At 50.4% G+C, this 15,413-nt stretch overlaps 1 protein-coding gene across 1 annotated transcript in view; it reads right to left on the bottom strand.

Annotated features, from left to right (window-relative positions):
- Positions 1-15,413, bottom strand: part of TG (thyroglobulin) — a 216,260-nt gene that overhangs the window by 4,936 nt on the left and 195,911 nt on the right. The window contains exons 44-45 of the mRNA XM_033126377.1: positions 14,569-14,750; positions 11,678-11,785 (exon numbers count right to left, since the gene is read on the bottom strand). Coding sequence (XP_032982268.1) covers positions 11,678-11,785; positions 14,569-14,750 — 290 coding nt within the window. The remainder of the gene's footprint in view (positions 1-11,677; positions 11,786-14,568; positions 14,751-15,413) is intronic.

Raw genomic sequence — 15,413 nt, 5'->3', positions numbered from 1 at the left:
CTATGACCATGAGAATAATCAGTAGGTGGACATGTGACCAGCGTAGGGGACAGGAGGACACATGGCTGAGTCACTCAGGGGAGACTCAGCTTTCTCACTTAGTGATCGCCTGTGTAACCGGATGAGTCATCTGACTTCTCTCTGTCTTAGTTTCCTCATGAAATAACAGACCAAGCCAGCCACGTGGAAGCTACTTAAAACAAGTGTTTCTACAAATGCCGCATATTCGGACCATTATGGTTGTTTTTGTGTCAGAACTGGGCTCCGATCTGAAGGCACCATAGGAGACCATGTGAGGTCTATAAGACAAGCAGCAACCGGTTAGGATGAGAATAACAAACAAGAGGGTGGTGTCTCCATCATCACACACCCCAGGTCCCCTCAGGACGGGCAAGCTTTACTTTATTCCTGAGAGGGGAGCAGGAAGTGGCAGTGTCATCAACATGTATAGGATCTGGGGACCTGAAGAGCCAAGTCCCTTGTCCAGGGTCAGGAGTATCTGTGATCAAGCTCAGAGAAGAGCCAGATTCTACGGTGGCCTAGTCGGCCTGTTGTGCCGCCAGCTCTACTCAGCACCTGTTTCCGGCTACCGGGTCCTAAGCCCCCGTGCTGGGTCAGGTGCGATGCAGGCCACGGGCCTCCAACAGTCACCACCGGGCGGGGAAGTGAATGTCATCATCTGCCTGTTTTCCGGGCGACGACCCAAGGCTTGAAAAGATGAAGTGACATGGAAAGACGCCGGAGACATGGGAGAGCCAGGATGCAAAGCCGAGTCTCCCAGGCCCCGAATTCCTTTCTCTGTTACTCCACCTGTGCTCAAGGGACTGAGGGTGACGAAAAAGCATTCATGACCCAAGTTCTTAATGATGTTTAAAGATCCGTGAAGGGAAAAGGAACGCACAGCAAAAAAAAATAAAAAATAATAAAAAATGAAAAAAAATAATAATAATAAAATGCCAGGAAGATAGAAGTTGCCACAAGGGCAATCAAATCATCTCTCACATAAACGCACACATGGTAGTTTATACATCACTTTCACACTTATTATCTCAAGGAGCCTATGAGCAGATATGATTGGAATAACGAGAAGAGTTTTTACACTGAAGGAAACCTGGGCTCAAAGAGGCCGTTTTCTTGCCAAGGCTCCATAACTGTTAAAAGGTGACGTCAAGACTGAAGCTAAGTCTGAAATTCTAAGGCCCGCCGTCCGCTGGCCTTGCTGCATGGGTGTCCTCCACCAGCGCCATCACTGGCCCTGTGGAGGCCTACACTTCCTCAAAGGCTGCAAGTCTTCTGCGCAGCGGCAGGGGGAGCAGGGAAGTGACAGGGGACGGCCCTCTCCCCTCTGTTGCCCCACGGGGCCTGCCCTTCCTCTCACAGTATGGTAGGAGGGGGAACAGCCTGTCACTCACCAGGCCACTTCAGAGGAAGTGGCCATATCAGTTTCCCTGCTGCCCTAAGAAACCACCACAAGTGTAGTGGCTTCCAACAACACAAATGTACTACCTCACCATTACTGGAGTTCAAACGTCCAGCTCGAGTCTCCTTAGGCTGAAATCCAGGGGTCAGCAGGTTTCATTCCTCCTGGAATTCTAGGGGAGAATATGTTTCCTGCTCATCTGGGCTTGGGACAGAATTCAGTCCCTTGAGGTGGAGGACGCCAGTCCCCATTTTCTCACTGGCTGTAAACTGAAAGGCCATTCTTAGCTCCTTGTGGCCACTGTTCATGGGCCCGTCCTTTCGCATCAAAGCCAGCACTAGTGAGTCGTATTCCTCACGTCCGTCTCTCTGACACCCTCTTCTGCCTCCCTCTTCTGCTTTGAAGGACTGGTACCATTAAATGGGGCCTCACTGGATAATCCTGGGCAATCTCCCATCTCAAGGTCCTTGACTTTGATCACATCTGTCAAGTACCTTTGCCATGTAAAGTAACACAGTCACAGATTTGGGGGATTAGGATGTGGGCATTTTGAGGGTGCATTTCTGCCTACCACAGCGGCCTTATCTACTGTTTCTTCTAAAGAAAGCTGCCTTCCAAACGGTGTAGTGAACAGAGTCAAACCTTCAAGACCAGAGTCCTCGGTTCAAATCCCAGCTCGATCACTTAATATCTGTGAAATCTTGGACAAGACACACAACCTCTCTGGGCCTCAGTGTGCCCATCTGTAAAATGGTGATGTAATCATGCTTCCAAACATTGAATGAGGTTTCAAACCTCTGACCCAGTTCCTGGCTCATATACCTCATCTTTTTTCCATTTTCCCTGTGGAAATCACCTGAAAGCTAAAGAATGGGGAGTCCTTAACCTGGGGGTTCCATCATAGAGTTTCAGAGGACCACGAGATCCCTCAAATTACATGTAAAGTGGGATGAAACTGTATATGCACATCTCTCTTGGGAGAGGTGTCATAGCTTTCATCACATTCTCAGGAAGATCTGTGCCAACATTCAGCCAGGGACTGTTGAACAACTGGCTTTGCAGAGTGGGGTGAGAAGTCTTCCTTTGCAGTGTTTGCCAATTTCCGTGGTGTAAATACTCCCACCATAGACAGTTTCAAACTCCCAAAGTGACGTCATGGAACACGGAGCTGGGAAAAGACGTCCACACGGGCTCTCGTGGGCTGGGGCAAGCTGGCGCCAGCCCAGCACCGTCTGTGACCTCAGAGGCTACAGAGCTCCGCTTTGGGGGCAGGGCCTGGCATTCCAGCCCATATGACGTGTTGGATTAGAGGGTCGGTTGCCTATGAGGACTTCTGCTTTGTTTTTTCCTCAGCAGGGCTGATCTCTATCAGGATGCTGGAGTTATTTTGAACAACTTAAGGCAGACATCTGGAGGAGAGGCGGGCAGCCAGAACCTTGGAGGGGGGCGTTTGGGACTGGAGGACCAAGACTTCAGTGAGCCTGTGTCCTGTGGAGCAGCCCCCCAGGAGGAAGAAGACAGGATTTGGATGTAGCATCAGCAGGAGACACGGGAGAACACGCCAGGGCCTAACAAGGTAAAAGGAGATACTCGATGGCTGAGTAGCCATAGGGTTTGAAGTTTGGGAGACGGACACATATTGATTTGGCTTCTTTGCTCTGTGCTGGGTTTGAGCACTGATAAATCAGATATACAAACCTGTGGCAGTCATATAGGTGTATGGTCCTGCTGGTTTTATTTAGCTTTTAGTTGCTGTCTTTGGTCATAACACTCCAGCCCAACTTTCCCCAATCTGACATTACTTGTCCGGTGCTCAAGCCAGGTCCAGATTTTGCCCATTGTCACATGTGTATGTGGGGCGTAGGAATGCTCTCTCTTGAGCTGGCTGAGCTCAGGTCAGACCCCACTTGCACCACTAATTCTCTGAGCCTTGGTTTTCCTATCTTTCAAATGGGTCTGATCCTTCCTGTTCAGCCTCCCACATGGAGAGAGGGCAGGTGGAAATCCCTTTAAAAGTTGCAAATTGCCATCCAAGGAAGAGTTACTGCTGCCGATGTAGATGGTGTGACATTTAGCCACTGTGGGAACAACTGACCAACCACATAGCTTCAGAGATGATTGTGTGTGGTTCAGTTTCAGGAAGTGAGTATAGTTCAGTGAGGATGGTGGTAACACGTAGGCTGTCAGGACAAGCCACGTTTGCCGAATGCTTACTGTGTGTCATGCTCTGAATAGGTGCTGGGGATAAAAGAGGAACATGACAACCATTCTGTCATGGGTCGAGTCTAACAGGAAATGCATAGGAGCCAACATGTGAAAAAAGAAAATTTGTGAGTTGTGTGATGAGAGAGAGAGAGAGAGAGGGAGATAGCAAATGATAGAGTTCTTTTCAAAGTGCCATGAGAGGAGAGACAGAAGGGACACTATTTGTGTCAGGCAAGGAAATGGAGAGAAGTTCGTGGAAAGTCAGAGAGAGGAAATCACACTGACCTTTGTCTTGAAAGATAGGTAGGGGTTCAGCCCGTTGGCAAAGTGGGGAGGGCTGTTTGGGGCAGAGACTCAGTGCGTGTGATGCCATGGGTTCTGTGCTTTGTATGGAGAAGGGAACATGGAAGTGCGACTGGGTACGGAGGAGTCGGGGCAGAATGGGGAGGTTGTCAGACAGGTAAGAGTTCCCAGCGCTCTGGGTCACATATATTGTACAAATAAGTCATCATGCTGCAAAGTGAAATTGGAGCTTCTCCTGGTCCAAAAAAATCAAAAGTTTTTGGAACCACAAAATAACATGCTCGCTAAAGTCTTTCAGGCTCCGTTCTATGAAAGGTGTGAGAACTGAGGCCAGAACAATGGAGAGCCACATCTTAAAGGGGACGGGGGGGGGGGGGGGGGACGCTGGCCGGGCAGTTTGCAAGCAGCATTTCTTTTAGAACCATTCCTGTAGCAAGATGGGAAGAAAGACAGAAGCGAGAGATCACAGGGTCGCTGCGGTCGCCCAGCTGAGACAGAAGACTGGCCCTTTTACATCAGGGCTCCTACCTTACTTTTCAGCCATCCCACTCATCTTACATCCTGCGGGGGTGGACGTGTCAGGAGGCTCAGCCCGCATGCCAACAAGCCAAAAGCCACACTTCAGAGATTATTCCTCGCACAAGCTCCTGACTTGAGCTTGGCTTCCAGTAAGAGGGAGCCTCATATGGACATGTAGGGCTAATCAGGGAGCACGACAGCTGAGGTGGACTCCCCAGAGGAATGCACCTGACCTGGGCCCTGCTGACACAATGACCTGAGCTGGGAAGGTAGGCTGAGCTGAGTCCCCTCAAGGTGAGGAGAGAACGTGGGTAGCATCTTTCTTGACCTAAACAAGCCATGTGTGCAACACAGAGGCTGTTCTTCTAAGGATGGTGTGCTGGGAACGCCCCTTGCTCCAACACATCTTATCTGATTGATTTGAGAGCCTGTTCCAGAAACTTCTATCCCTGTGGTTCTGTCTGCAGGAGGAAGTCTGTTGATCTCATTCGCATAAAATATACTCCCTTTCTTATCTCTAGCCAGCATCTCTAGATAACTTCCTCCAAAGGAAATGAGGGGACAAGGAGAAATGAAAATCCTTCTGTTTCCCAGGCTTTTATCTTGAGGGGTTGAGGCATTGTTAAATCACTTATATGTAACAAGCAAAAATTCAGATTCTTTCCTATGAGTTCATGGTGAAGTCATTATATGCTTTACAAATGGCTTGTGTTCTACAAAAGGATTCGCTACGTAATCCTTCATATAGGAGCACCCCAATTTACGTTAAATGACATAATCCTACCCCGGCCCCACATGAAGTACTTACAATATGTCCATAATTGCCTGAAGCCCAGCAAAGCTGGATGATATATTGCGTGGCAGTGCCATCGCAGCTTTCAACGGACTTGCTGGATTAAGCTGGACATCTTATTCCCTACGTGAAGCCTAACCACTGTTGCTCAGAAAAGGCTGAACTTCCCTGGTGCAGTGTATCTGTTCTCACCAGGAAGCTACGTACTGTGTTTATCTCTAACCTGTTTACGCCCGTTGTATTTGTCACTGTAATTATAGAGCTTAGTGACGTACGCGGATGCAGCACTTTCAAGACACCAGCACTAGAAATCATAGACCATGCATTGTGTTCATGGTTTTGTAAGAAACTCAAAGGGAGTGCTCCAAACAGCGTTTATCTATTCAAGCCTTTGACCCTCCACTGAAAGAATGGCAAGTGAACGCATGTTGCCATGCTTCGAGTTAAGATAAAATGTTTGAGGTATAGACCTATCTTATTCCCGTTTCATGAGTTCCCATTTTCATTGGATTTTCTGATTAGCTAAGTGATCATCACTTAGCTATATATAACAGGGTTTCCAGTCTACATTCTGTTAAAAAAAAAAAAAGGCTTTTAGTGAGCTGTGTTTTGAGTGTGAAAGAAAAGACCAATGTGCATTCTACGTAACGTCTTAAAAATCTCCAATGCCTTCTTGCCTGCCATTGCTTACCAAACTCCTATGTGAACTACAAGACCCTGTCGTTTTTCCCCTAAATCTCCAACCAGTTTCCTTCTCTTTAATAGACTCCTGCTCCGGGCTTCCTTCTTTACCCTCAAACAGTCCAAGCCTTTTTCCTTTCTCCCCCTCCTAGGGCAGTTAGCTGAACTCACTCTGCTTATTTATGTGTGTTGCCTGTTCTTTGCACCCTATCCCTAGACACTCTTCAGCCCCACCCCCTGACTATGGCGTTAGTCCCAAGAGGGCAGCCCTTCTCTGTCTTGCCAGCTGCTCATCTCCAGGACCTAGAAGAGGGTCTGGGCATAGAAGGCAGGAGGTAAATATTTTCTGAGTCAGTGTTGAAGAGCATGTATACCAAAAGCCCTGAGATATCACAAGGTTGGAACGGTCAGTTTCAGAAAAATGATTTGCTTCCATCTTTACTGGGAAATCATCTTGTTAATCACACAGGAGGTAGCCAGGCCGATGGACCCAATTCAAGAACCCATCCACTTAATATTCTCTTTGGTTTGCTTATTCTAGCAAACTCACGAAGAAAGATAATCTTTTGAATCTGAAATGTGAAAAGCCCCTGGAATGCACAGAACTGTCTAGGATGCAAGTGCAGTGGTGTACAAAATGTCTTGAATCTAGAATATATAGCTTTGTTTTCCCAGGGGGGGACAACTTTTAAAGACGGAATGTTACTTACTGCCTCTTTAGTCATTTTGAATTTTTTTTTTCTTCTCAGAATTTCAGTTTCCCTAAAGGGAAAATACCCAATATTCAACATCTACAATGTACCAGGTGTTTAGCCTCCATGGATGAGAATCTCCACACTGAGAGGCAGATATAACTATTCCCATTTTAAAGGTGGGAAAATTGAAGGGCAGGGACTTGCTCAAATGCAAAGGGCTAATAAATGGAAGAGATGGAATTAACCTCAAAGGACGTGGTCTTCCACTATAGCAAGCTGCTACTCCCAAAATTGAAGAGTGCTCCAACATCCTACATGGAGCCTGGATAGGCGTTTCATCCCAAGAACCCTCCCCCACATTTCACAGACAAGCCAAGTCTGTCCTCACAGAGGTTGGCCTTTAATTTCGGGGACAAAAATCCCACCTATAATCCAGGTGAGGCATTACAGAGCCACATTATTTTGCGATCAATTAACAACCGTCTGAGAAAGTGGTAATGTATTGTTTTTGTTCACTAGCTATGCCAGGAAAGCTAATATATGCTCACAGAAATGGGGGCATGAGACAGATGGCTGAAAACATAAGGCACACACATATATTTTAAGTGTGTAGATCTGAGCCAGAAATAAATGAGAGGTGTGACAGCTCCAGGGCAGAATGAGAGAGATGTCTTTTCTGGCAGAAAACAGAAACTTGCCAACACTTAAATGGGTTAGTTTCTGTGACTCAATTCATTGATTCAAGTATGTACTACATAGATGGCACCACACTGTGACCGCAGTGGGGAGAGAAGACACAGCTAGAGAGAACTGTCAGGCACGCATCGGAGGGACAAGAATAACGTGACAGCCTTCACACTTACAGTTTGCCAGGTTTGTCTCATATACAGATTATCACAGTAACCCGCTGAAGTAGGTGCCATTATTATCATTCCCATTTTTCAGATGAAGAAACTGAGTCACCAGGAGGTCAAGTGACTTGTCTTAGGTCACCGAGCTAGTAGTAAGAGTCAGGGTGGGTTTCCAACCAAGGCAGTTGGCCTGGGGTCCCTGCCCTGACCGGCACACTTCCCACCTACATCCCATAGAAACATCTCCGCCTGTAAAATGTTTCACCAGCTCTGAGTACCTGTGTCCTCCAAAAATGATAGAATGTGAGAGTTGGAAGGCACCTTAAAGGTGCCTGAGCCCAGTGGTTTTTCATACCTCTCTAAACAATATACCTTTGAAAGTTTACTCGAAGCCCCGTTATGAGATAGAAAGAGGGGGCCTGGGAGGCTCAGGCCACCTCGCTCCCCTCCTTCCAGAGACCCTGGGTCCAGGGCTGCACAGAGCCCATGAAGAATCAGTGTTCCTGACCTCTCCCACCTCCCTACTCCCATTTTGCAGATGGCAAAACCGAGCCCCAAGGATCCTATGAACTAGAGTGAAAAGGACCCGTTCCCCAGCTGTCAGGTGAGGTGGCCGGGTCAGCTTCCGTCCTTCAGCATGCTTTCCTGAGCACCTACTCAGCGCCCCTCTGTGCCTGGAGGGTCAGTGCGCTCTGAGGTGCAGTGACTGTGAAGATCCAGGAGGCCCTTTTGTGAGGGTCCGGTGCAGGAACGTGGCTTCCTTTCAAGGCAGGTTCCCTGCACCAGCTCAGGGGAGCCCTGTCTGTGGACCCCCAGAGGGTGGTGGGGTTGCTCACCACCAGTACAGAAACCCCAAGTGGCCACGAGACACGGAGGAGCTGTTTGGATTCTGTTTGAGCACCGCTCCTCCGAGGACCCCCCAATCCCAGGTCGGAAACAGCTCGCTTTGCGCCCTTGCCACTCGGGGCTCTGCTATTTTCCAGAGAAGCGTGGTCCTCTGGGTTGAATTGTGTCCTCGTAAAAAGATAGGGCGAAGTCCTCACGTCTAGGACCTCCGAGTATGGCCTTCTTTGGGAATAGGGTCTTTGCAGAGAAAACCAAGCCAACAGGAAGATATTAGGGCAGCCCTTAGTCCAATCTGGCTGGTGTTCTTATAAAAAGGAGCGATCTGGACAGAGACACGCAGAGGGAAGATGGTTCTACACAAGCCAAGAAATGCCTGAGGCTACTGGAACCGGGAGACAGCCCTGGGCAGGCAGACCCTTCCCGACAGCTGCCCGAGAGAGCACGGCCCTGCTGGGCCTTGGATTCGGGACTCCTGGCCTCCAGAGCTGTGAGAGAACCTGTTTCTGCTGTTCTAAATCACCTAGTTTGTGGTACTTTGTTCAGGCAGCTCTAGGAAAGGAATACAGGTGAGGGTGAAGCCTGATTCATCCTGGCTGCAGTCATGTGGAGCCTTTTCTTTTGTTCGGCTTTGATCCTTTGTCCTCCTGTAGCAGATGAATTCGTATATTATATGCACATCAGCACTGTGAATTTTGGAGTCCAAAGGTGTGTGCACATTTTTATGAGTTTTGATGAACTTGCTGCAGGAGTGTCACACCAGTTGTCATAATCTCTGCCTGAAAAGGAGGAAGGCAGAGAGCTGGACTGAAGGGCTCGTGCACTGCGCACGCGTTTCTGAGAGCCTGGAATTCGGAAGGCACAGCCAAGGCTTATTCTGCAAAAGACTTCCCTGGATGTGGGTGGCCACTGGGTTACCAGGGCTCCTTTCATCTCTGCCCAAAGCCTCAGCTCTCTTTCTCATTCCTTCTCTCCGGAATGCCTTCTTGCCAGAACCCTAGCCTGCCATTTATTTTCCTTCCCACAACCTGGAGGCAGTTGCTTGAATCTAGGAAAAGGACCAGGTTGAAATTATAAATTGTTCTAAGCAGAGAGACCACATGTTTTGGTGGAAAAAGAAGTCTCGGGGCTCAGAGAAGCTAAGGGTAGGTCGGTGTTCTATAATTAAGCGATGGAGAGGCCACTGCTCATCCTGAGGGAAATTACGTGGGACTCCCTGAATGTCAGGCTCTTCATCTGTAAAACAGAAATTACCCTTTCAACCTTGCTGACCTCACACAGATTCCGGGCATTTTATAGTGCTATAAGAAACGGAATAATCAGGGGGAAACCAGGTAAATAATGGGTGTTTAGGAAAAGTAGAATGTCTTGGGGACTGTATGAGTTTCTTGTGGCCGCTGCAACAAATTACCACAAACCTGGTGGCTTAAAACGACAGAAATGTGCCGTCTCGCAGTGCTGGACACCAGGAGTCTAAACTCAGTTTCATCGCGCCAAAATCAAGATGGGTGCAGGGCCAGATTCCCTCTGGAGTCTCAGGGGAGAAGGCATTTCTCACTTTTCCAGCTCCAGTGGATGCCAGGGCAGGGGTTTGCCTTGTGCATATGTCGTGCAGGGAGTCACGCAGGGTCTCTGGTCCCGCTCCCCACACAAGAACACAGGACATGGTGAGGCCAAAAAGGAACACCCATGGAGCCATAGATAGGGGAGTCACACCACTATATTCTCACGGGCGGCTAGGTTGGAGACAGAAAGCAGGAGCCAAACTGTCCGCAACCCGCCGTCCTAACTGCAATTCGCGCTTGCTAGCTCAGCCACCATCTTCTTGCTAGCCCCCATTTTTCTGCTAGCGTAGCCACAGCAGTTATATTAGTGGCCAATGGCTCACTGGTTACAGCTGACGGCCAACAAGCCACAGCTGATGGCCATCCAATCACAGTTGGCTCCCTGAATCAGCACCTTTCCACGGGAGGCCGAGAGCCTGGAAACTGCACTCCTGGCTCTGTCCCCATAGCATACATCACTCCAGTTTCTGCCTCTGTGGTCACACTGCCTCCTCTTCTTCAATGCATGGCAAATCTCCCCTTGCTGCTCTCTCATAAGGACACCTGTGGTTGCGTTTAGCCCGCCCAGGATAATCCAGGTACTTGTCCAACGTCGAGATCCTGAATTGAATCACACCTGCAAAACCCCCATTTCCGTATAAAGTAACACAGGTTGCAGGGGTCAGGGCGTGGCGTCATCAGGTGGGCATTGTTCGGCCTACTCTAGGAACAGTGCCAATTACAACGAGAAATCAGGTATGTCCACGTAGTGCCGTTGCAAAGTAACTCAGGTGAAAGCCCTGTCATGAGCTGGATGACTTGTGTCTCACACGGGGAGGGAGAACGATCAGCCTGCTTTTGCAGGGGAGGGTACTGCACATCAAAGAGGCAAAAGAGCCTGCCCAAGACTGCACAGCTGGTGAGAGGCGGGGCTCGACCTCCGGCTTTAAGGTCGGCATCCTTACACCCTGTGGCCCCTGAAACAGACTGTGGCCGTGGGTGAGTGACGTCCTTGCTCCATATGGCAGCCTGGCTCCCGCTCTCAGATAAACTCGAATGACCCGATTCTGGCACTTTGGGACCCTGACACCCCTGACGTTCTGTGCTCTGGGGGTGTTGACTGATCACACTAACCTCCGTGTTCCTTGGCTTAGCTGGGGAAACTAGGAACCCAACCTTTGTTCTTCTTTCTTTTTAAATCTTTTCCTTGGCTTCTGGGAAACGCAGGCCTGCCGTTGGTTTCCCTTCCCTTACGGGGGGTTCTCCTTTTCTTGTACCTTATTTCTCTTTTGCATTTTGATCATTTTATTGCATCTGAGACTTTTATGATAAGGTTCATTGAACTTATTTTGGAAGTAAGAAGGATACATGAATTAGGGGTAAACAAAAAATATTCCTTTGGTGGCCCCCCACCCCCACCCAAATAAAACCCTTTTATACTTTGGAAAGTCATTTTAAGTTAAGCTAAGTGCTTAGTTTTCAGAGGTATAAACATGTAGAATTAATAAAGAAGCCTCCTCCCCAGTCAGATTAATCCGTTAATAGCCAATACTGCAATTCCAAGGTACTTTCTATGTCTTTTATCTTACTTGCCCTTCCTACAATACTGTGAAATAAAGTGGCTGTTACCATGTACTATACCCATTTTTCAGATGACAAAACAGGCTCACAGAGGTAAGTGATAAGTCATATTGTTGAGTCATGATTTGAACCACAGTCCTGCCTTCTTTTCTCTGCTTCCCTGTGGATCACAGAAGCGACAGGGACCCCTGCCAGATTCCCTTCATTTGCCAACAGCCACTGTGGGCACTCAGCCACCCTACCTGCCGTGGCCATAGCTTTCGGGCGCGTGGTACATGAAGACGTTTCCTTGGGCCCTCCTCGCCCAGTGTCGGGCCATGTCGATCACGGGGCAGGTGATAAAGTAGTCCCTGGTGAAAGGAGGACAGAGGAGGGGGTTAGTTACACGCATCTCTATGGACAACTGTGCCAGGTAAATGCTTCTGTGAATCCAGGGTCCCTCGGCCACCAAGCGCCTGCACAGGCCTGCAGAGAGCACACCCGCCCCACACATTCTCCAGCAGACCCTACTGCTGGCCGGATGGAAGCGCCAGGGGCACGGTGCTTGGGCCAGTCAGCATTACGGCGGGCCATGATGGCACACTAATGTCCCCCGCGATGCCTCTTAGGGTCAAGAGCCTCGTGGGACCTGCATCTTCCCAGAATATGAATTGCACTTGAAGATGTGGGAGCAAAACATTTATTGTAAAATAAACGCAACATACTATGGAGCAGAATATAAAATAATTGTGTATTTTTAAAAGCAGAGATTTCAAGGATGCGTCATACATGTGATACCTCAACAGGGACACCCCACTTCCCAGGGGACATTTGGCAATGGTTGGGGACACTTTGGGTTGTCACAGCTGGAGGTGGAAAGGTTCCTACCGGCATCTAGTGGGTCGGGGGCCAGGGATGTTGCCAAACATCCTCCAGTACACGGGACAGCCCTCGGCCCCCAACAAAGAAGGTTCCAGTCTAAAATGCCAACAGCAAGGAGGTGGAGAACCTTTCTCGTGACTCCCGCAGTGTCACATCCGCTCCCCCGTGGGGTGATGTGCACAGATTTCAGAAGCACCAGCTTACAACAGCGGGGCCCTGCTGTGGTTGTGCACAGCGGCGGGTCTGGCCAGAGGCAGGCAGCCAGCCCTCAGCTGGCCTTGGGCCCACCAGGCTTCAAACCGCACTCAGCGCCCCCTGCGTCTCCTCCGCTGAGAAATGGCGCCCATGGGCCCTGGGGAGACTTTGTAATGACTGAGCCTGAAAACATCCAGGAAAGTCCATCCCTGAGGAGGGCTGCCCAGCCCCCTTCTCTGGTGACTGAGTCGAGCACTTTTAGCCAGTCCGTAGGGCAGCCGGAGTGTTTCTAAGGCAGGCCCTAAGGTAAGGTGGGGTCAACCGTGAGGGTCTGGAAGGGCAGATAAAGGTAGCCATGCTTCATGGTCTCCCTGGGGGGCAGGGAGCAGGACAGGGGTGGGAGCAGACCTATGGAAAGTCATGCCCTCTCACTGCTGAGGAGACTGGAGGCAGGGAAGCCTGCAGAGGCTGCTGCCTGAGTCTGGCCGGGAGAGAAGGAGGGCCTGAGCTAAGGGAGAACTGGAGTCCACCTCCTCCAGGAAGCCCTCCTTGGTTCCCTGTCCTCCCTCAGACCTCAGCTCTTGCCCAGTACACAGATTGTTCTCCAAACCAATTAAAGGTAAAGATGGGGCAAGAACAGGTTTCTGAACTTGCCCTGAGCTCTCTCTACAACCTACCGGTAGATCCGAGCCAGGCCCTACTTGGCTATGAGTCTCTCAGGGTCCAGGATTGGGGCATCTGTGAGTTCCCGGAGTTCCTCTAGGGCTGGGCAATAGGAACAGCTGTTGGGTGTTTGGTTTCAAGCTGAGCTCTCTGCTAGAGGGGACATTAAAGCCTTTCTGGTCCCTGATCCCATCGGGCAGCATATAGTTTTAATCTGAATTAATGACCCTCTGCTTGGAAGCCACAGACTCCTGGGTGGAGAGACCACGGGAAGCGGTGGGTCTCAACACCCTTGGGTCGGTCCCTTCCCTACAGAGTCAAGTTCAGCAGAGGCCTCTGGGGCTTGGCACTGGCTCTGCCCCCAGGGACAAAGAGCAAAGGCAGGTGTGGGCCTCCCAGAGGAGAGGAAAGAAGTTGCAGGACGTGAAATCCACCTCACCACACTCTTCCAGCTTGGAGGGGGCGCCCTCCTAGGGAAATGGAGAATGTCAAAGGGCCTGTGAGGGGCTCCAAGATGACAGAGACCTGTTATCCCATTGTGGTCTCGTCCCCAGGGCACTCTGCGGGCAGAGAGAACTGAGACCACAGCTATTTCTGGATTCCATTCAAAACTCATTTCTATGTGCGCATATAAAACACAGGTCTCGGCCCCACAGAGCCCACCGTGGACCAGGAGGCAGGCTAGTCCTGACAAACGAAGTGGGGGTGGGGACAGTGCTGAGAGAGAGGGCTGTTCTGGGGACCGACTGCAAAAGCTGTGGGGCGGGGGCACCTGTTGACCGCTCTTGATGTGGGACAGCCAGGGCCAACTTCCCCAAGAAAGGGAGGCTTGAGGCAATGACCTTCAGTGAACTTGAACTCACAGGCAGTGAGTGCAGAAACAGCACCAGCCCTGACCGTATTCCTGTCTGGGGTGTGTCATCAGGCACAAAACCCTGTCTAGGCCTCTGAGTCCCACGTGTAGGGTAGACCCTGGCTGCACAGTGCAGTCACCTGGGGAGCTTGGAAAAATACAGATGCTTATGGGGCCTATGTGTCCCTCCCTCTTTGACTGCTCACCACGGGGTTCTCCTGGGCAGCCAGGGTCGGGCGCCAGGGGTCTCCCTGCTGAGCCAGGCACAGCAGGCTCAGTGTCAGCATTCGCTGAGCAGCCGCCTGTGGGCACAGAGCTTCCTAAAGGCACCTCTGGCAAGCACTTTGTGCCCCTCGAGGGCACGAGCACTGCTGAGGGAAGATTGGGGTCACCCCTCATTTCTCCCACTGTCGGGTCATCACCCCGGGCTGTGGACTGACTGAATCATCAGAGGAAAGCGTGAACACCAGGCCCCCACGCCCTGTGCTCTGTCATGGTCTGGGCATCACCGGGGCCAACAGCACAGTGGAGCAGCAGGAAGCCCCATCCTCGAGCTCTTACCGGGTGGCGTTCTCCAGGGCCCGGGAGAAGGAGGCGTAGTCGTCTGCCGAGTGCTCCAGAGAGTAATACCACGTGGCGGCAGCCTGGACGTCAGTGTCTGCGTCCTCACCGCCCAGGGAGTTCTGCAGCGCTTGGTAAAAGGCTGTTTTGCTGCTGGTCCGGCCTTGACTTTCCTCAAATTGCTTTTGAGAGAGAGAGATGGAAATTTCCCACTCAGATTCTGAAAGGCTCGAGGCAGTATCCTTCAAACTCTTGCCCCAGAACAGGGGTGTCTAAACTTTTTTCAACAGTTTCCACCAAGGGCCATATGCGGTAAAATACACACACAGCCGGGCCACTCACTCGAGGTGAAGTACGTGTTGCCTCACCTGGTTTATTTAAGTGAACTAAATATATTTTTGGAATTTGCTGCGGGCCAATTAACAATGGATTGTGGACTGCAGTTAGCCTGTGGGCCACAGTTTTGACACCCCTGCTCTAGAATGTTCTCTCTGGGAAAAGTGGGACATGGCACTAAGCTCAGGGGCACTGGAGCTAGAATGCCTGGGTTTGAACCCCAGCTCTGCTCGTTGTAGCTGTGTGCTCTTAAACCAGCAGCTGTACCGCTCTGTGCCTTCTTCTACCCACTGAAAAATGGACATAATGGGAGCGCCCTCTGTGCAGGGTTGTGGTGAGGACCAAAAGGGTCAACACACGTGAAGCACTTGAAACAGTGCGTGGCACTAAGTGCTCAGTGGGTGGGAGTCTCCTCTGCAAGCTGGGAACAGGCCCCACGCCTATGCCTGGCCCACTTCACCTCCCTCAGCCAGCTTGTCATCTGGTTTTGTTAGGACAGCAACTTGACT

This window comes from Rhinolophus ferrumequinum, chromosome 14, assembly GCF_004115265.2.
Source record: "Rhinolophus ferrumequinum isolate MPI-CBG mRhiFer1 chromosome 14, mRhiFer1_v1.p, whole genome shotgun sequence".
NCBI lineage: Eukaryota > Metazoa > Chordata > Mammalia > Chiroptera > Rhinolophidae > Rhinolophus > Rhinolophus ferrumequinum.
This window is presented reverse-complemented; position numbering and strand designations above follow the sequence as displayed.